At 45.8% G+C, this 22,074-nt stretch overlaps 3 protein-coding genes across 3 annotated transcripts; 2 read left to right on the top strand and 1 right to left on the bottom strand.

Moving 5' to 3' along the window:
- Window positions 1-64: 64 nt before the first annotated feature.
- Window positions 65-1,033, top strand: CLAFUR5_00271 (uncharacterized protein; the record flags this gene model as incomplete). Its single annotated transcript, XM_047899419.1, has 1 exon — window positions 65-1,033. The coding sequence occupies one exon, from the start codon at window positions 65-67 to the stop codon at window positions 1,031-1,033; it is 969 nt and encodes a 322-aa protein (XP_047755846.1).
- A 495-nt stretch (window positions 1,034-1,528) lies between these two features.
- Window positions 1,529-2,026, top strand: CLAFUR5_00270 (uncharacterized protein; the record flags this gene model as incomplete). The annotated part of the gene is made up of 1 exon (XM_047899418.1): window positions 1,529-2,026. The coding sequence occupies one exon, from the start codon at window positions 1,529-1,531 to the stop codon at window positions 2,024-2,026; it is 498 nt and encodes a 165-aa protein (XP_047755847.1).
- Window positions 2,027-2,261: 235 nt separating this feature from the next.
- On the bottom strand, window positions 2,262-3,438 carry CLAFUR5_00269 (uncharacterized protein; the record flags this gene model as incomplete). The annotated part of the gene is made up of 4 exons (XM_047899417.1): window positions 2,262-2,482; window positions 2,540-2,597; window positions 2,657-3,029; window positions 3,386-3,438. The coding sequence occupies 4 exons, from the start codon at window positions 3,436-3,438 to the stop codon at window positions 2,262-2,264; spliced, it is 705 nt and encodes a 234-aa protein (XP_047757055.1).
- Window positions 3,439-22,074: the final 18,636 nt, after the last annotated feature.

Below are 22,074 nucleotides of genomic sequence, written 5' to 3'. Positions count from 1 at the left end.
TGTCACACTCGATCGTGGCAGTCTACTCCCCTTCACCTCTCGTTCTACATTGATATGGCGCTACATGCCCAAATTCCTACCGCCGCACAAGTCCGGCGCTCATCGCGTTGCTGCGATCGCTCTCTTCAGAGCACTCCTCACACAATGTAGACGGCTACCGGTGGAAGCTCAGCAGAGCAACGAACTGCAGAACATCATCAGAAACCGCTTCAAGCAACACCGCCACAACACCTCGCATCGCCAGCTGAATGTCTGCTTCACGGCAGGCTATGAAGCGATTGATTATCTGGACGATGCCGTAGCTGGCGATGAGGAGAGCAAGAGCCGGGTCCTGGATCTGCTGCAACGAACACCCGACACTGCGAAAAGGCCGCCGGAGAGAGTGATAACCACGGCCATGAAAGAGGCAGAACGCAAAGAGAAGAATCGAGCGGCGCGAGAAGAGTACGAGGCTTACCCAAAGCTCGACCTTTTCGCACGACCTCTACCTCAGGAGATGCTGTCAGGAAAGCGCCATGTCCCCATCCTGTTCAACGCAAACCACATTCCTGTTCTGCGCTTGAAGAAACCACAACCACATTCCCTCTCCGTTTACATAAACTCTCGCGTTGTCCAACGACAGAAACGGCACGATCTCAGACACAAGCTGGAGGAAGAGCTCTCTCTCGCAAAGAGTGAGGATGATTGGGACGCAATTGTCTCCGGTCAGACCCGTGCTTATGGCAGGACATCTCTTGACACCGAAGGCAAGTCCATCAAGGAACCTTTGTGGCTACAGGAGCCTAGAGCTGCTTTGAGTCAAGTGCAGCAGTTGCTGGATCGAGAGCGCGAGAAGAATAGGGTCATGGCTCAGAAGATGCAGGCTGTGGTGGATCGTGAGCAGGAGGCCTTTGATCGCGAGGAGAGGGAAGCTGCTATTGCGAAGGGAAAAGAGTCTGCTATCGCGAACGAAAAGCCGAAGAAGCGTCGTGACAGCGTACCCCCGAAGAAGCCTGTCAAGACAGCTGTAGAGGAGATTGCAAGCCTCTTGTAGCAAGTTTTTAAAGCAGATCCCGCGAATCATCCACCTTGAATGTTCCGTCACGAACCTGTATCGCTCTTTCCTTGTGCCTCGTCAAGGGACAGCTTCGCGGCAAGCTTGCCGAGGCACCTACTGCCTAGCGCCCATCCTTCCACCCATTTGGCCTGAGAGCGCGAACGCGAGCTCGATCAGAGTTCAAAGCTGCGCCGCGAGCAGAACCTCACAAGCTGAACAGCACGGCAGCTCAGGCAGCCACATACTTCATATTCGCGTGCAAGGCCACCACAATAGCGAGCAGAGCAGAGCATAGCGCCCAGCCTTGCATATACACACAACATTGAATTGTCTATACCAAACCGACGATGAAAGACCCTCTCTCCCGCCGCTGGATCTGCTGCTGCCCTTGTGGCCCGAAGAAATCGTGGGGAACCTGGAGTTATCGAGCTTCCGACTGCGACGACGAAGCTTGCGGATGATAATGCGTACATTGCTGAAGTTGCGATTAATATGGCGCTGAGGAGGAGTACTGAGGCTGCAGAGCGGACGTCCCTCGAAACGGCCGTGCCGACAAGGGAACTGGATCCACCGCCGACTTATGATAGTGTCTGGAGTGAAAGGCCAGACAATCAACCGGGAGAAAGGATTGTAGGTCATGTTGCGCAGAGTGGCCCCCTTCCGGTGGTAAAGGATGCTGTCGCTGCTGGAAGTCACCAAGGATCCGACCATGTCGCGCTATCAGGTGCGAGCGCAGTCCATCATGCTCCCGTTCGAAGTCGTGAGCCGGCCAGCAGCGACACGCCTCCATCAAGGATAGACGTGACGGAGTCGAGACCCGACGAAGGCCGGAACGATGATCTGGAGGAGGACTCGGACTATGAGTCGAGAATCTCGACGCCGAGGACGTTAACGCCACCGCCGACTGTGCCGCCAACGCTGGCTGATGGGGATGAGGATGAGGAGAGGAGGCGATGGGCTCGGGGTGAGGATGTTGGGGCGAGGAGGTGATGAGATGTCTAAGCTTTCAACTTTGCCGGAGAGTGGGATGCGCTTGTCCCGAGTCTTGAGCGATGTACGTGAATGTCCAGCAGTCATTTCTAGCAGTGTCTCTCTCTCTGTTCTTCATCGATGGCGTTTTTGCCATCATGCGTACAGCCATGATTCCCTTCTCTCCCAGCATATTGTCATCATGTCATCGCCACGTATCTTCCATCACACTTCCTTCACAGTCCTTCCAACCTCATCACCCATCCTCAGCAGTAAGATCCAAAACCTCCATACCCTCGAGCCCGCACATTGCAGTGAGATCATGCTTGTGATACAGCTCACACAATCTGTCCTCATACGGCGCGTTTTGCTCAGGATCATAGATCTTCCGACCAGCGACGAATTTCGAACTCCTCACATCGTCGAGGAACTCCCACGGTCCAGCAGCATCTTCGTGTGGGTTCCTGATGCCGATGCCTGTTGGTCAATGTTGGTCATGTTCGACGTCTGCTAGGTATGTGTGGGATGACTTACCTTGACCAACCCAAACATGTAGATCGACATAGAGCTTCCGCAACTTATCGCCATATGTCTGGTATGGGCGTAGACCTCACCCGCCAGACCAGTCGGATACCTTCCACACCCCTGAACTTTCTCAACCAGAGCATTGACCACTATATTCGCGAACTTCTCATCCCGCGCCTCGACGCCAAGGAGGTACATGAGCACGAGCTTATGCCACTCGGCATCCTCGTGAGCCTCCACTTCGCCGTCATCCTCGACGTCCACGTCATCGGGTGTGATGGAGAAGAGTTTGCCGGTGTAGAGCCAGAGACGGTAAAGGTTGACGGTGCCGGGGTCTTGGTCTGGTAGGGGGTAGCAGGGGAAGTTGAGGCCGGTTGGGTCGTAGCGGATTTCTTTGGTGGTGAGCCACTGCTGGGTTTGTTTGGGGAGGAGGTCGAGGTGGAGTTGTATCGATAGTTGATGAGGGCCGACAAATAGGAAGCGGATCTGGTCGCCGAGCCTGGAGCCAGACTGGTCAACAAACAAACGAGTCAAAAATGAGGTGAATGACTTGATTGTTTGTACCCTGCTAGCTCGTGACTTGCCCTGCAAGTGAATACACAGCATCTGACTTGCCTTGATTGCTCAACTTGTGACGTGCCAAGACCTATATCGTCGTCGTTGCTAGTGTTGCTGTCGGAGGTGTTGTTGCCGGAGTTCTCACCCTATTGAACAGCTCTTTCTCAATCGTTATCACCCCTTGCTTGCACCAGCTTTTCAAGGTCATTAGGTTGTTGATAGTACTTGCTGCTATGTGCCTTCGCTTCGGTGTAAGAATATTACCTGCTTGACTAAACTGTCGCTCCGGCTCATTACTTATTGTAGGGCAGCAGTAGATATCGAGCGCCATTCGTGCTAGATTGGGCCATTGGGGTAGCTTATCAACCTAATACTTGATAGGTGAATCAGTAATAGCAAGCTTAGCTTTAGGGTACCGCGGTAGGCGTATGTACTGCTCTATCTTATCGAGGCCTCGTTAAGCGCAATCTTCCTCGCTCTCGTAATCTTCGACGAAGCCCTTATCGACGGTAAGGTATAAGGACTATTACGGCTGCTTCTTCTTGATCGTGACTGGCTTGTAGGTTAGCCAGAGCTTCGTTACCTCTTTCTTACGGCCTACAATCTACGTATTAGTAGGACCGAAGCGGCTATCGCTTTCGTTATACTCAAGCTAACGCTACTTTATTCTTAGGTATAATACGACTGCTACTACGTATATAGGCGTGTCGTCTAATTGTATAAAGTATTTACTTATCTTCTACTAAGAAAGGTTGATTGCTATAGAGAAGTAACCCTCTACGGTTAAGGGTAGCTCGAGCTCCTTATCCGATACTCGTTTAAGTGTTATATTAGCCGTTATTTGAGACCGCGGTAGTACACGCCGTAGTAGCTAAAGTAGATACCTCTCTCGCTACTCTTCGAAGTATTATATTACGCGAGCGAAAGTAGGTAGTACCTACTAGATTATATTGAAGTTACCGCCGGTATTACCTTATAGAGTTATCGTTACGTCCTTTAACGGCCGAAGGATCTCGATATATCACTTAATAATAGTCTAATTGTTAGTAGTAAGGGTATCGCGTACGATTAAAGGAGGTTTACGACTAGGCTCTATACCGCGCTCTTTATAGCGGCGTAGGTAGTTATACTAGCTATCGACTTCTCGGCGTATAAACTCGTCGATAGTTAGTATTAGGTACGCGGCTCTCTCGGTACTATCAATATAGCTATTCTAGCGTATCTCGATAGCGTAGATAATACCGTATATATCTTAAGCGCTATCCGGCTTCGTTAGAGTAATAAGGTTAAGTTATAGTTAATCTAATAGCTCTAGGCGCTAAGGTAACGAGTTAATAAAATATAGTACGTAGTAAAGCTTACCGATAGGCCCTCGCTTTCGCTATAGTAGTAGATTAGCCTCTTTAACCGATTTAATAGCGATAAGCTCGTCTTCGAAGCCCTACGTAATTATTACGAGACTATAGTACGAGAGTATAAGGGTATAGTATTAACGAAGTCGATAGCTAAAGAGAGAAGAGAGTCTAAGAACGAGGCCTATACTTAAAGGCCGAGGTGTCGGGCGTCGGTATCGGGCCGAGCTTGGTCATCCGGGTCACGTGACTCGGGATCACGTGATCAGATTCGAACCCTTCACTTATAGAGCGGCCGTAACACTACCCCCCCTCTAAAACACCTTCGTCTTAAAGAGTATATCCTAAAATCTCCCTTAGCGTAAATACAAAAGCTTTATTATCCTCTATATCGTTCGTTTCGTCTATTAGCTTTAATAACTTACTAGAAATAGGCACTAAAACCCTTTTAATATAGCTATCGTTAGTATTAGGCGTATAGTTATCCTTAGCTAGAGCTATAGGGCTATTACCTTTACGTAGAGGCTATACCGTTACGGTTAACTAAGGTACTAGATCTATTATATTCGCGTCCGGCCTTATATCGACTAAGGTCTTATTCGGAATCTAATCTTCTAGCGGGTAAAAGTTAATCGGTATAGACTTAGTTAGGTTATTATACTTAAAGTCTCCGACTACCTTCGGTATATCCTTATATACTACGCTCGCGGGCTCCTAGGTAGACTTACTATCTAAATAGCCCTTCCATTTCACTAGTATAGTAATGCCTCTACCCTTTGGCTTAGAATCTAGGACGCGTTTAACCTCCTAGGTCTTAAACGTATTACTAGTTTTATTAGTAACCTCGATCGGCGGCGGTCGTACGTTATCTTCTAGATCTACCGGTCGGAGAAGATTTAAATAGAAGGAGTTATATACGCGGATCGTCTCTAGTAGGGCAATACTATACGTATTCTTACCGAGCGTGGTAGTAATTGTTACTAGTCTAAACTATTTAATATTAAGCTTCTTAGCTAGGCGTAATAACTTCTAGTTCTTAGTATTAATATAAATACGGTCGCCTAGGCTATATCGCGGTAGTATAGTACGGTATATATTAGCGTTATCTACTTATAGGGCTTAATTATAACGTAAGTATTTGTATAGGTACGTATAGAAGCCCTTTATCTATTAAGCAAAACGCTCTACCTTTTCGGCGGATAGGCGTTACTTAGTAGGTATTAGACGCTTAGGGAGGCTATCTCTATTAAAGTTACTAGTACGAGGATTACGACCTCGTTCGGTAAAGAATAGCGACATACCTATTACTTCTATAACGTAGTTATTCTTTTCGAATTCCGCTAGCGGAAGCTACTATACCTAATCTCCTTATACGTAGTCGATAAAGATACGGAAGTACTTCTCTATCTCCTTATTCGTATTCTTAGACTATCTATCGGTCTTAGGATAGAAGGCTATAGACAACTTATAGACTATCCCTACTAGTTTATAGAAGCGTTACTAAAAAGCTAATAGCTACTAACTACCTCGATCTATAACGATAGATAGAGGGGTACTATATAAGCGGTAGTAGTCCCGGACGAAGACCTCGGCGATATATTCGGCCGTTATCTCCTTTACTAGGATTATATAGTATCCCTTACCCGTACGGTTAGTAATCGTAAGGGTATTAGTGTATATAACGCTATTATAATTAGTACTCTTTAGTAGTCCTACTACGAAATCTATAGTAATTTCGTCCTATAGTTTAAACGGGATTAGTAGGGGTTTTAGTAGCCCTAGGTATTATATCTACGAGGGTTTTTACGAGCGGTATTCGTAGTACTTAAAGATCTTATTACGTATATACTACGAAAGGCCGGGCTAGACGAAGTCGCGAGTAATAAGCTCGTAGGTCTTCGTACGACTAGGGTGACTAGTAGAGGGAGTACTATAATATACTTAGAAGACCTTAAAGCGTAAACCTAATACGTCTAGTACGAAGACGTTATAGCCGCCGTATCTATTCTTAATATAGATAAGGCCGCCTATAGCTACCGCCTCGCTATTATCTATACGGTACTAGCGTAGTAGCGTATAAGGCTCTCCTATATCTAAATAGCGTAACGCTTACTATAGCTCCGCTTCTCCGTATATAACGCGGATCTTAGTTATAAGTTTTCTATCCTATCGGCCTAGATAGATCTCTATCGGCGAGATGTTAAGGAATTAGTACTTAGGTAGTAACGTCTGTTCTTAATACTACCTTTATAGGTCGTTATCGTTTATAGGGACGTCCTATAGCCGCTATATTAGAGTATTAGGTTTGACATTCGTCTTACTAGGGATATAGACAATCTTAAAGTAGAACTACGATAAGAACTCGGACTAACGTACCTAGCGTCTATTCAGGAACTTAGTACTCGTGAACTATTTAAGGTTCTTATAATCGGAGTATACTAGGATTAGCTTACCGCTTTCGTCGGTAAGGTTTTCGAAGTCGGCCTTATCTCTATTAATGTCTCTAGACATAAGCTCTAGCTTCTATTCCTTAAAGGCTTTTACGATAGCGAGTAGTTCCTTATTATAGATATCGTAGTTATATTCTTACGGCGATATCTTCTTAGATATAAAAGCTACTAGGCGCTATATACCGTCTTCTCCTCGCTACGACATTACTATAGTAGTAACGAAGTCCGACGTATCCGTTTCGAGCTTCGTTTCTCGCCCGGGTACGAAATATACGAGTATAATGTCGTCCTTAGTAAACGCTTGTTTTATACGTTTAAAAGCGTCCTAACATTCGTTACCCTATACCTAAGGCACGTCGTTCTTAGTAAGCTATATTATCGGGTAGGCGATACCTAAGTAGTTACGAATAAACCGCCTATAGAAGTTATAAAAGCTAAGGAAGGATAGGATATCTTCTAGGTTACGAGGGGTCTTCTATTCTTAGATTACGGCGATCTTATCCTTATCTATCTTAATGCCGTCGCCGCCTATAATTAAGCTAAGGTACTTCGTCTCTTAGACGTAAAACTCGTACTTATCGATATTAAGTTAAAGTCCTACCTCCTATAGCTTCGCTATAACCTTCTTGACGTAAACGATATACTCCTCTAGAGTATCGCTAAATATAAGTACGTTATCGAGGTACGCGGAGGTAAAATTGTCTAGGTACTCTCGGAGCGCGTTATTAATATATAACTAGAAGGTACCGGGTATATTATAGAGACTAAAGGACATTACTAGACATTCGAATTGACCGTAGCGCGTAGTAAATGCCGTTTTCTACTCGTCCCCTTCCGTAATACGTAAGCGATTAAAGGTAGCGATTATATCGAGCTTAGTAAAGTACTTCTTACTACTAATCCGGTTAAGAGTATCTTAAATAAGTAGGATAGGGTACCTCGATTTTATAGTAATAGCGTTTAGGGCGCGGTAGTCGATATAGACGCGTAGTCTACTACCTAGTTTCCGTACGATAATTACCGGTAATACTATAGGTAAGTTACTACGTTAGATATTACCTTTCTAAAGTTAGTTATCTACCTAAGCTCTTACTACTTCTAACTCTCTATTCGAAATCGAATAGGGCCGCTTAAACGGTAGCCGAGTATCCTTCTTTAGCTTAATCTTATAATCTAGGCTAGGGCGATAAGGTAGTAGCTTATCTAACTCTAACTTCGAGAATAGAGCTTACCGATAATAGTATATAGCCGGTAGCTTACCGAGTACGTCGGAGTCCTTCTACTTCCGGTATAGCTTTTCTATAAACACGTTATAATTAGCTACGTTTATCGCGTAGGCCTCTACCTAGTACTCCTATCGATAACGGAGCGTTCTATAGTAGCTATCTTTAATATATATAGCGTACGCGAATATAGCGTTACCGCCTATAACCTTTCGTACTATTATAGCGTAAAGCCCTAACGCTTATACTATAACTAGATCGGCCGCGCTCTTAGCCGTATATACTTCGCGTAGATTAATCTATATAGTATATACTTCCGTACCTCTCGTACGATAGAGTCTCCGGAGTTTATATAAGTTGATCTACTTAATATCGTCTCTATACTTAGCCCTAACTCTTTTAGCGCCGACTTCGAGGGGCTAAGGGACCGGTATGTCGCGGATGTCGGGTCGCTTAAGGCTATCGTAGTCGGGTACCGGCGTTAGTAGTAACTCTAGGATAGGTAACGTTACTAGTAGGCTAACGTTCTTATAGAGAGAGTGATTCTAATAGTTAACGTCGTTAAAGGTGAGTACGCTTCGCTTCTAGTCTTTATAAGGGCTATACTTCGCGTACTATCTAAGGCTAAGGACTATATTATAGTAGATATCGGTAACTAGGTATTTAACCGTCTCGATATAGCCTTAAAGGTTTAGTTTAATATTTGTAGCTTTAGTAATAATTGTTAGTACTTAGGAGCTATCACCTAGGCCTAGCGTAAAGGGCTTAATATCGTAGAGCGGGAATTTGTATTTTTATATAAAGGAAGTATTTACGAGTTTAGAGTTAGTACTATTATTAAGGAAGGTATATATATATATTCTATTTGCCCTACCCTCTACTACAAAGTAATACAAGACTTCGGGTCCTTTATCTACTTCTATAGAAGGGGGCGTACTCGCTCGGGCTTATAAGGAAAACGCCTATACGGTACGGGTATATTTATAAGGTTCGTAAGGGTATTAGTTCTAGTATAAGACTTTCTAAGGCGGACTATTATCTATTACGCTCAAATAATAGCTTAGGCATTTCCCGCCGGTACTTTAGTAACCGTAAGGCCGTTATTATTAGCCTTCTTCTTAGGACGCTCGTATAGGTTAAGTAGGTAGCCGGCGGCGCCTAAGACGTAGCCGGTACCCCGGTAGCGTAGGTAGCTACCGCTAGCAATAATCTAAGTACGCTGATCTTAAGTAAGTTATATAAGGTTCTTATACTAATTAGGGCGGTCCTTCTACGGAAGGAGCGGCTAATTAGTATAAGAAGAGCGGCCGAGAGGTATACCGTTATCTAAAGGGAGTACCGGTAGTATAATCTACTCTACTATAGGAGGTACTAATACCGTACCGTTACCCTTAGGTATAGTCGTCTTCTTATCCTTCTTCTCGTCGTTCTTAGTACGTAGTAGGTCGTATTCAAGTTGAGCTAGCTCGCTCTCTAGGCGGTAGTATTACCGAGTAAGCTCCTTAACCGACTTCGTATTAGGTAGTACGACTAGTCGATTACGGTACTTAAAGCTTAGCTTCTTCTTAAGCTCGATAACCTCGTACTTACGGCTCGCGCCTTATAGGAGCTTGGCGCGCTTACGTTAGAACTTAGTATAGAACTCGGAGAACTTATTATCCTCTACTATCTTAAGCGCGTCTATATTATTACGCGCGGTGCCCTTAGGATTACAGTCGCCGAAGTTCTTATCCAGGAAACGTAGGCATTTCTTTACGCTCTTAAATAGCCGGCTCGCGGAGAGAACCTTAGAGAAGACGATCTTCTAGGGAATATAGTTACAGAGTATAGAGTATACTAACCCTATAGTAGTTTCTTACGCGAAACGTAGAGCGGATAGCACGTCCTTAAAGATAGAAGCGGCAAGCTTATTACCGAGTTAAGTAGTCTACTTATTAAGTATCGGCGAGTCTTTACTACCTATATTCTCTCCTAAGAATTTAGGCTTAGATACTTCGATACGGGAACTCGTCTTAAAGTCTTCTACTATAGTTAGGTCATAGCGTACGATATCTACGCTACTATCTATAATCTCGAAGTCGTCGTCGTCGACGATAACGGTCTCTTATCTCTTTCTCGATCTCTTGTCCTTACCCTTACTCTTACGGCGGGGACGCTCTTCGAAATCGGAATTAGAGTCTAAGGACGAGTCGGAGGAATCGGGGTCGGAGGAGTTATTAGTAAATCGCTCCTTACGTTACTTCCGCGTAGGCTTCGTAGCGGGTTATTCCGCGGGCTTTTTAGCTAGTCTATTACCGTATCAACGTCGTAACTCGGAGAGGGAGCGGGCGCTACGCTCCTTAGGTTTCTCGTTAGTACGGCTACGCTTAGCTTCCTTAAGATCCTGTTTAAGCGTAGCGATAGTCTACTATAGCCCTACTACGTCTATAGCCGTAGGGGCGGAGTCGTCCGGTACGAGTGTTTCTAGTTTAGCGACTTTAACCTTAAATATATCGACCTCCTTTTCGGCTCTCTTAGTAGAGCTATACTAGTTATTAGCCTACTTCCTATACTTAGTGACGTCCTAGTTAGCCTTTATAAGGTCCTTATTAGCTTGTTCTAGGTCCTACTTATATTCCTACTTATACTTTTCTATATATTATAGTTCGGTATATACTTCCTCGAACTTCTTCTTATTTAGCTCGTTAGCTTAATATAGCGCCGCCCTACCTAGGATAGCTTAGCGGTAATTAGCCTCGAGTTTACGAAGGGCGTAGGTAATTACCTCTAGTTAGTTCTAGACGTAGTCGTAAAACTAAGTCGCGTTAAGTAACCGTAGTTAGTCGAGTAGGATACGGTATATCCCGGTACGACCGCGGTCGTCTATATAGTTAATAGTAAAGTCCTTATAAGTATTGTCGGTTGACCTATTCTTATCGAGGTGGTCTATAATATCGCCCTCGTAGAGTAATACTACGAGGTTAAAAGTGTCTATAATTTCGGGTTAGGTATCCTCTCCTTCCTCCTCTTCTAGGAGCCTATCGAGAACCGCGCGTTCCTTATTAGCGTACTTAGTAAAGGGATCTAGTAGGACGGTATCGTCGGACTAGGTATACTAATCGGATCGCGTAAAAGTTCTAAGTTTTAAGTTAGTCGCGCGCGGCGCTTAATACGTTAAGTATTCGCGCCGCCGCCGCCGCTAGGGCTACCGGTGCCCTATAGCCTAGCTATAATATAGTAATCCGCCTTCTTAGCGTCTTAATCTAGGGAGAAAGAGAGAGTACTACGCTACTTTTACGCTAGTACGAGTCGGGGATTTCGAGGAGTCGTAATATCGCGATTTCTAGAGTCTTAAGCGGCGCTAAATATAGTAGCGTCCTTAATATAAGCTATCGAAGTATTACGAGACTATAGTATAAGAGTATAAGGGTATAGTATTAACAAAGTCGATAGCTAAAGAGAGAAGAGAGTCTAAGAACGAGGCCTATACTTAAAGGCCAAGGTGTCGGGCGTCGGTATCGGGCCGAGCTTAGTTATACGGGTCACCTAACCCGGGGTCACGTAATTAGATTCAAATCCTTCACTTACGGAGCGGCCGTAATAGTAATATTACCTACATACTTACTAAAAAGCGTAGCTTATATAGTAAGGTTAAAGGTATAACTAGTATAGCGAAGCTAGTACTACTTCTTATCGAGTCCGTACTCGGTAGATATAAAGCCTATTACCTTTAGGTTATTACTAGCGTTATTAGTAATAAAGTAACTGATCTTATACTCTACGCCGTAGTAGATAAGCGTGTTACTAATAGTCTTAGAGATGTTATATCTAGAATAACGACCTCGCTATCGTAGTAATACGTGTAGTATCTTTGTAGCTTTACCGTCCTTATTAATAAAGTAAGTAACGAGCCTAAGTAGTACGAGCTTATTCTTCGAAGTCTATAAGTCGAAGCTATAGCTAATCTTACTTAATAATAAGGCTAATTCTTCCGTAATATAGCCTAGTATCTTATCGTAGATTCTCTCGATTATTAAGCCGGTAGTAACTTAATACGGTAGATAGGACTTATAGCGCTCTTAAAGGTAGACAAGTAGTCGTCTAAAGCGTACTGTCTAGACCTTACGATAGGGAATATTGTCTTTAATAATCTAGCTATAAAGTAGTATAAGAAACTCGTCCTTATCGAATTCGATAGTACGCTCGTTATTAATCTACTACCTACTATAATATTGATCTAAGCCCTTCCTCTTCTTCTCTTTCGGTTAAATAATACCGTGTCATGGTCTCCCCACAGAGTGTACAGAAGGTGGGGACAGAAGAGCCTCAGAGTGCTCAGAAGTCGTCAAGAAGTGACAGTCCAGCTTGGTGTGTGAGCGCCAAGAATCACATGCCCCGCAACATTCACTACGGGACCCAGCCCTCCAAATTCACCCCTCTACCAAACCTTGACAGATTCACTTCGGCTCGTGACTGTGTGACTCACGGCACTCCCGCGAGCACCCGCGACTGCGCTGGACCCTGGAAGAAGCACGTGGAAGACTCGGAACGTAGGGCAGGTTGGAATAAGGTTTTGAGCAAAGCTGCTGAGCGCGGCTTCGCACGGGTTAGCCCTGTTGATGCGGGGACACGCACTCGCGAGGGTCGCGTATAAATATCTGGCCTTCCCCAGGCCTCTCTTGCTTTCTTCGTCTTTTGTTTTGTGTAGCAATCATACCATACCCTTTTGCATCTGCACTTCGCACCTGCATTCTCGCTTTCACCCTTGCATCTCACAGGCCAGGCTCTCGCCCTGACATACCGTTACTATCGATATAGTACTTCGTCTTTATATAGATAGATAGATAGATAGATTTGTCATTCCCCTGTTCTAGGACCCTATCCGGCCTATGCAGGTATATATCTATTGTTATGTACAAAGGGAAACCCGAATAGGTGAAAACCCTTCCCGCCCCCGACTACTCCTTGTCTAGATTAGCTTTCCCTCTGAACGTACGTAGTCCATGTCACTACCCCGTTAGCCCCCGCTCCTAGCCGGTCTCGTCGCGCTGCGTCGTGTCCTCTCTTCCTGCACTGCTCCTACTAGGCGGTACTGTTCTAGCCAGCCCTTCTCTAGTATCCAGTTCGTAATGCGCCGTAGGTCTTCAGCGTTGTTAAGAAGTGCCCCAATCGTCCGGTTCCTCGCCTTTACCATCCACTCCCCCCTTCCTAGCGACCACCTCGGACAGACGAGGAGTGCGTGCCGTACGTTCTGGGAGCGATAGCCGCAGGGGCAGCTAGTATTCGTGTATCCTGGGACCTTCCTCCATGATAGGTACCCCTGGAGGCCGATGTGTTCGCTTCGCAGTTGGGTTGCTATGCTACTCTGTGCCCTCGTAAGGCGGTAGTGGATGAGCTTCGGGGGGTGCTTGACCGCGGATTTTGTAGCTGACCATTCCTTAGGTTGTCCCGCTGGCTGAGGGCGTCCACTATGCCCTACAACCTGGTTGTTCCACCTCTCTTTCCATAGTTGCTCTACAAACGATTTCTCACCTTCCCATTGTGTTGCTAGCTGTTCGTCCCTTGCCCGGTAGTTCGGCTCGTTTCCGGGTCGAATGCCCTTATGCGCTGGTACTGATTCGCGGGCCCTTGCGACTGCACTGGCGATGACCTTCTGTACTGGGTACTGTGCCGACTTGCCTAAGTAGGAGGTCCGTAGTCCCTGGATGTATAGGTCGATCGGCGGTATAGCGGTCTCGTGCTCAAGCATCCTCGTTGGTGTCGACTTATATGCCCCGGTGACCTTCCTTAGGCATTGGTTTTGGATCTTCGCTAGCGGCGCGACGAGTCCCTTCGATGGGCAGGCCCTCTCGCCTAAGGACCACACTTGGCTGCCATAGGTAAGGACTGGCCGTACAATAGCCGTATATAGAAGTCGTGACTGCCGGAAGTCCGCCCCCCATGTGGACGCAGTGAGCCTCTGGCATGATGCTATATTCTGTTCAGCTTTCCGTAATATTGCCTGTACGTGCTTCCTCCACCGTAGCGCCGGGTCCACCCATAGTCCGAGGATCCTGAGCTGATTTGCCGGGTTAGTCGTGTGCCCCTGTATCTGGATAGAAGCTTGCATATTGTGGAACCGTGGCCGGCGCGTAAAGTGTATCAGATTGTACTTTTCTGGGGCAAACCGAGCCCCGTGCCTCCTAGCCCAGTCCTCGCAGATCTTGTGCTTCTCTTCTAGTAGCCTACAGTTCTCCTCAGTCGAGGAAGACCACGCTAGGATGTTTGTGTCGTCTACGAAGCCGCTCGCAGCGGTGTTCTGGGATTCTAGGGCTGGGAGCAGCGTCGCCATAAAGAAGAGGAACAGAATAGGTGCTAGCGTTGAGCCTTGCGGGATTCCAGTGTGGACTGCTTGAAATGGGCTTCTGTACTGGCCGACCAGGATCGACGTACTGCGGTTTTGGAGGTAGGACCGTACGAAGTTGACAAGCCACTCAGGGAGTCCTTTCGACCTTAGGATGTAGAGAAGCCGCGGGTGTGACACGTAGTCGAAGGCTCCCGATATGTCTAGGCTAAGTAAGGAAGCCACCTTGTCCCTATTCTTATACCAGATGGCCTTTACCTGAGAGGTGATAAGTTCCATCGCGGATAGCGTCGATCGCTGTGGGCGCGCACCCATCTGGGTGTCCGGGAGTAGGGAGTGTTCCTCTGCCGCCTCGGAGAGTCTCGTTGCAACCAGCTTCTCAAGCGCCTTCCCAAGAGTGTTAAGGAGCGCAATTGGGCGGTACGACTTCACCTGCGTATAGTCTTCCTTCTGCGGCTTGCGTAGGACCACTGTCGTCGATTGTTTAAAAGCTATCGGGTGGTATCCGGTCTGTAGGCAGGCGTTGAAGATCGCTGCAACTGCTGGGGCTAGTTGATCTCTACACTTCTTTAGTAGCTCGTTTGGGATCCCATCCGGCCCCGGGGCTTTCTTCGCCGGCAACTTCCTCAGCACAGCGGTAACTTCTCCCTCGGACACCTCCTGTTGGACCGCGATGCTAGGGGCTAGGGGAGTAGAGCTGTTTATGTCGCTTAGATCAGCCTCGACTGGGGGTGGGAAGAACTTGCTAGCCAGTAGACGCGCCTTGGCCTCGGGGTCGCTAACCGGGCCACTAGGCGATTGTAGCGCTGGGATAGAGAAGGAGGGGCCCTGTGTAGGGTCCTGTCGGGCCCATTTCGCTAGCTTCCACATCCTCTCTGGCTTGCCGGCGATTTCTTCCACTGTGGCCCTCCAGCCGACTGCTTTCTCCCTCCGTATTATGGCTTTCTTCTGTTGGCATGCCTCCCTGTATACGTTCCAGGCCTCCTCGCTATGGCTGCTCGTCCACACCCGGCGGGCTCTCCTTGCTTCTCTTACTACCGCAGTGCACTCCGGCGTCCAGTATGGTTTGGACCATGTCGTTGGTTGGGCAAGCGGAACGTGGAGTGAGGTCGCTTTTCTTATTTCGTCTGTCAACCCCTGGACTGCTTCGTCTATCTCGTCTTTACTGTTGTATTGCTGCTGCGCGATCTGGACTAGCCTCTTGGAGTCATCGAGGTACGCCTGGATGTTGGCCCAGTGGGCCTTTCCCCAGTTTGGCTTAGGGGTTCTCGCTGGTGTGCGTTGTATCTGTGTCGCAATAGAGGTCCTGACTGGCATGTGGTCTGACGACGCCTCGAGTTCATGTTCGATCCCACAGTAGGTTACCGTGTGGTAGTGGCTATCTGAGATCCAGGAGAGGTCGATCGTGCCTTGGAGTCCCCCTCTCTTCCAGGTGCCCAGGTCCTTCGGGGTATTGAGGGCAATTGCGTTGCTCGCCATCAAGTCGAGTACTTCGTCGGCTATAGGGTGCGGCTGCATAAGGCTTTCCCAGGAAGGGTGGTGTATGTTGAAGTCTCCTACTACGATGTGGCACCCTTGTCTCTTGAGCGCACTGTCTAGGTGTCTGCAGACCCCTAGGTCGCGGCTAGACCTCGAGGCTGGCGGTTGCATGTATAGGTTGTGTATCCAGGTGCTACCCACGTGGAGGGAGGTAATATCGCCCCCGCCTTCTTCGTCTGCGTAGTACACTACCTCCCAGTCGGATTCTAGTATGTCCTTGCTGACATAGAAGCACGTGCGGGGTCTGCCGTCGCCTCGTAGGCATGTCGTGTAGCCTGGTGACTTGCAGGTCGTTGGTCTCTTATAGTGCGGGTTAATCCATGGCTCCTGGATTGCAAGGACGTGGTGGACGCGCGGGTCCGCCTCGTGTAGGAAATGGTTCTGGACTATATCCTTGCTATGGTTGACGTTATACTGGATGATGCTAAGCGTGTCGAGGCTAGTCATCGGCATCGACAATCATTTCCTCTGTATCGTCCTGTGTCCTACTGCCCTGTGCGTCCTGGTCTACGCCTATCGGCTGTGTACTAAAGGGGAGCCGGGCCTGGTTAGATTCCCTCGCCGCAGCTAGCAGAGCATGTGGCCTCCCGTACGCCCTAGGCTGCGCATCCTTTACATCGTTCTCGGCCCTAGGGCGCTTGTGCCCGACCGCCGCTAGTTGGTTCCGGTGTGGGCTAGCCTCACGGTCGCCGTAGAATCTTGGGGCGACGGTTCTGTTTGTGATTGCCTTGTTTTTCGCTAGTTTCCGCTGTGGGCATTCCGCACTATACGATGGGTGGTGCCCCGGACAGTTCGCGCACCGTCTCGTAGTCGATGTACAGTCCCTAGACATATGGTCTCCTGCACAGTTCGAGCAGGCCTGCTTGTTTGTGCACGTGTAGGTTTGGTGTCCATACTGTTGGCATTTGAAGCATTGGAGGACACGAAAGGATGAGGAGTGCTTTTCTACTGTCTTGAGGCTGTATTGCCAGACCAGGCCTTGTTCTATCGCTAGATCCGCCGCTTTCGCGTCTTGTAGCCATACTATTAGCGCCGAGGCCTTCTTGCCTTCTGGCCATTTCCTATGGAGCCAAGTCGCCTTCTGGATTGGAGAGTTAAGAGTGACCGGGTTGTCCTCTTGGAGAGCGCGTAGGTGACCCTGGTTGGTTGGGTCAAACTCCTTAGGCATGTCGTGGACTAGGATCGTGAATTGTTTCGTTGAGACCTTCGCTGATGCCGCAACCTTAGATGCCCACTGTGGCTGTGCCTCTAGGTGCCTCCTAGCAGTAGCAGAGCTAGTATAGATCTGTAGGGTGCCGTTAGACTGTTGGTTCACTACGACCACCCCTGGTTGGTTAATTCGTTAGGCGAGCTCCTTGTTCGATAGCTTCGCAACTTCGGCCTGGTCTTCCTTTGCTGCAATGCGGATCGTAACTGCATCGTGCGTTGGGCGGGGGCCTGGTATCGATGCCGCGACCGATGCCCAGCTATAGGGGTGTTGATTCCGGGTGGCCTTGCTAATCGCCTGGGACGTCGTCCTCATTTCTTGTTGCCCTCGGTGATACGACAGTACAAGCGCCGTGCGTAGCTGAGTGATCATTACCTGTAGAGACCGGTAAGGGAGCTGATCGTTAGTTTCCATGCTTTTTGCGTCCTCTATAAGTTGCTGCCAGTTGTCTTGGGGGGGCTTCGCCTGTAGGGCCGTAGGCGCCGTTAGTACCGTAGCCTGGGCTGCCATTGCCTAGGAGTTGCCTAATGTAGCTAGGCACCTCCGCGGCGTTTGGAGCTGAAGAAACAGGGTGAAGAGAGCTTCAAGCTGTCCAGATTGAATGGGGTAGAACTCCCTCAGTCCTAGGGGCAGTGGCCTGCTTTTTATATCGTTGGAATGGCCTTGATAAGAGCTTTCGAATGTGTCGTGTTTTGGCGCAGAGATCGATGATTCCGTCAATCTCGAGGCGTATTACCTACCGGGCTTCTTCGTCTTTATATAGTTTAAAGCACTAGTCGTAGAGACGTTAGTATTATAGATGCCCTTCTCTTTTCTACTAGCGCTATAGTATAGCTTATAGAGCTAGTATTCGAGCCTATTATTATCCTTAATAGGCTAGCCGTAGTTCTAAATAAATAATAAGTAGTTACAGTCTTATAAGGTACGGTAATAGGCCTTTAGTCGCGTCTAATCTAACTAGTTAGGTAAGTCGTACTTTCTCTTCCCTAGTACCTTAGATATATCGGCTTTATTACTTACGGCGTCGATCTCGATAGTCGGCGTAAATAGATCTTTAGTATCTAGTACGGTTAAAAGTACACTACTAGTTTTTACTTACTACGAGTCTATATTATAGTATATATATTGTTAAGAATATATAGGCCGTAGGACAATTATATAGGTGTAGGTGTGTTATATAACTAGATCACGTGACTAGGGTTTACTAGCCTATAGGCTAGTAAACATCCGGACACCTAGCATCTACCTATACTAATACTAGCGATACTATATATAGATATACGCTATCCTATTAGGTCCTTCTTCGTCTTTCGTATAATCCGCCGTCTTCTACTACTACGTAACTCGTATCTATTTAATAGGTTATAAGCCCGGGTTAGCAACTCGGTATTTTACCCTCGATAAAGTCGTATTAGAGTTATTCCTCTTTAGAACAAAAGGAAGGTAGACTAGAGGCCGTACCCGCCTTATATAGGAAGCTATAGCCGTGCTATAGGTATATATAAGACGTAAAAGAGCCTAGTAAGGCACTATTAGACTCCGAGTTAGGGAGCCTATACTAATACCTTAGACAAGTAGGCGAGCTTACTAAGAAGAGTCGCTCTCCGGACATCGCGTTTATATCGACTAACTGTTCATTCTAAGAGAGCCGTAGTGTCTTAGAAACCTCCTCTACTAAGAGAGTTACGCTATAGTGTCTTAGTACTAATATAAGACAGTGTCTTAGAAACACAATCCTTACGACCGACTTTCCTCGCTTTCTAGTAGATAGCTATTCTCTCTACTATTAACCTCGCGTTCGGTTTACCTCCTATTAATCTAATCGCGTACGAACGAATATATCCTTTTACCTAAGGGTAGCTAACCTATCTCTTAACTTACAAAAAAATAGAGAACGAGACTAGGTTTATAAGAAAGAGAGTAGTACCTGTTCTAATAAGAGAGAACTACGAAACATAGTTCAAGCTAATAAGAATATACCTAGTATTAAAGTAGGTTAACTAGGTCCTCGAAGATATTCTTACGGACATTCCTGCTATAACCCTATCTATAGCGACACCCTCTATATTATCGGAGTCATCCCTTCCTTTAGATTAAGCGATAAGGAAGGCATCGTATAGACGGCACAATGTAACGGCCCTATATAAGATGTATATCTGTCTATCGATAGATAACTAAGAGATAATATACGAGATCCGGTATACGAAGAAGTTATAGGAATAGGCTAAAGCTAAATATAAGAGAAGACTTCTCGCTACTAGAAGAAGTTTGCTTTAGTAATACACTAATTTCGTGATAACAGAGGACTAGTTAATAGATGACGCCTAGTAGGAGCTTAGCTCAATTATAAGGAGGGCTATTTCAATCTCGCCTTAGTTCTAAGACATCAAGACTAAGGACAGAAAGATCTAGTAACTCTTAGTAGCTCTACTAGACTCATTTGGCTTAATTCGCGATGCAATTAATACCTAGGTAAATCTCTTACTATAAGACATTCTTATAATTCTTAGGGAGAAGTAAGAATCAATAATTTATTAAGGGACAGCTATATTTGCTAAGAAGGGTTTCTAGGGCAAGCTTACGTACTATCTCTACGGTAGTAACTATTTTATAAGCAAGTGCCTACACCTTTCTATAGCTTAGTAGGCTATTAGGAGTAAGGACAAACTAGCTAGGGTTACCTACCCTACTAAGAGACAACCGTTACTACCTCGTAGGAGGTCATTATTACTAAACCTTCGTAATGTCCTTAAGGTAATAACGGACCTTATAAAGTAGATAAAGGAGAGCCGCAAGCCAAAGGCCTCCTCTAGTAAGCCTATAAGGGCCTATACGATCTAGGAAGACGTATTAGACTCTAAGATACTATTAGAAGATAATGATGTTGATGAGGTTACCTATTCTACTATAGAAGCTAAAGGTAAGTACCCCTCGTCCGAGTAGTTACTTGACTCTTATATATCATTATATATAACTGACTAAGATTTACTATTTAGGACACTAAAACCTCTTTAAAAGAGGAAGTAGATTAAGGTTAGGGGTAGCTATCTACAAGCTATATATATAGGAAGTGTAGTAATAGGTAGTCCTTCTAGAAAGCAAATTGTCTTAGAAAATGTCCTGTTTGTTCCTAGCCTTAGAGTTAGTCTTGTTTCGTAGAATTAGTTTAGCTAACAGTTTGCTATCTAACTACCTAGTTTTACCCTAAAATCCTTGTCTAGTAAACCCGTTATCTAGACCAAACTTCGAGGAGGAGTACCGTTTATCTACTCGATCTCGGAAATTCTTAAGCTATAGTATACTAGTATACTCTCTTAAGAACGTGACGGTACCGCTATAGCTAATACTAAGTCCGAAGATCAGTAGGAGCTATAGTATAGAAGATATATACACCTTAGCAAGGGACTACTAAGAAACCTATATAGAGTTACTAATAAGAAAGATCCCATTCCTATTCCTTCTAAATACTAGAATTGTAAGGTCTGCTCCCTTGTAAATATAAGGAAGTTCAAAGGACCTGCTATAGAGAGGAAAGGTAAGAGGCTGGCCCTTATCTCTATTAATATCTATAGGCCTTTTTAGGGCGTAGTCTCTAGGCTAGGATATAATTATTAGCTTAAGATTATAGACAACTTCTCTAGGAAGAAGTGGGTAATCCCTTTAAAGGCTAGGAGCGACGCTCCTATAGCCCTACGGGATTAGAAGGTCTAGGTAGAACGGTAGTCAAGGTACTTTCTGTCTACGATCCGTAGTAATAGTATACAGGAAATTCTCGCCTTACTAAAAGAGTAGGAGAAGGAGTTTAGTACTTAGATAGACATAACTAATGCCTATAACTCTCTTCAAAATGGACCTATAGAAAGGTCAATTTAAGCCTCTAAGAACATAGTCCGGGCTATGCTTAAAGACTCTAGTATACTAGTTAAGTTCTAGCTAGAAGCTTTATAAGTATAGACTATAATTAGAAATAGACTGCCTAATAGTCCGATCGTTAATAGTATTGCTCTTTTACTAGAAGAAGCCTTTACTAGCTAAGTACCGTTAGTCGACTATTTCCGCGTCTAGGGATATAAAGCTATAGTCTATATAGACCTAAGAGCCTAACCTTAAGGCTTAAGGAGAGACAAGTTAATAAACCGAGGAAAAGAAGCCGTGTTTATAGGCTACTTAGAAAACACTATAAAACAATAGCTGTTCTAGGATCCCGATATAAAAGCTATAAAAGCGTATAGTCACGTCGACTAGTTTAAAAATAAGAAGGGGGGAGATATAGATCTTAGTATCACCTTTACTAACTAGCCGAGTCGAGCGCTATAGCGTAATCCTATTAGGAGGAAGCCCTTTAGGGCGAAATTTTCCGATAGGGGATTATTAGAGACACCGTTACGAAGGCTCGGAGAAAATGTTGAGGCGGTTTTGATACTATCGAAGGCCGATAACGGTAGATCTATACAGAACCTACCTAAGTCATTAACACTATAGTAACCGCTGTTTATATAACTTCCCCCTCCCCTAAAGGACATTAGGGAATACTAGAAGTTTAGAGATTAGGGTACTCTAATAAAAGTAAAAGAAGATGTCGTTTAGTTCGACCTATCCGAATACCTAGCGCCACCTTAGGTTATAGGTAACAAGAGGTTAAGGGGGGACGGAGATAATAACTCTAAAGAGTATAAGGCTAAACACTATAAGGCTCTTATCGCCTAGATGTTCTATTTAGACCCTATAATAAGCTAGGTAGAGGAGATTCTAAACGACGTAGAAGAATATATATTTGCTACTATTAGGTAGGCTATAGCCTATTAGTAGGAAGTGCTAATCCTAAAGTCCTATAAGGTAGCCGTAGGAGACCCTAAATAGGGATATATATAGAGAGAGGCAATTAAGAACGAA

Source organism: Fulvia fulva, chromosome 1 (assembly GCF_020509005.1).
Source record: "Fulvia fulva chromosome 1, complete sequence".
NCBI lineage: Eukaryota > Fungi > Ascomycota > Dothideomycetes > Mycosphaerellales > Mycosphaerellaceae > Fulvia > Fulvia fulva.
This window is presented reverse-complemented; position numbering and strand designations above follow the sequence as displayed.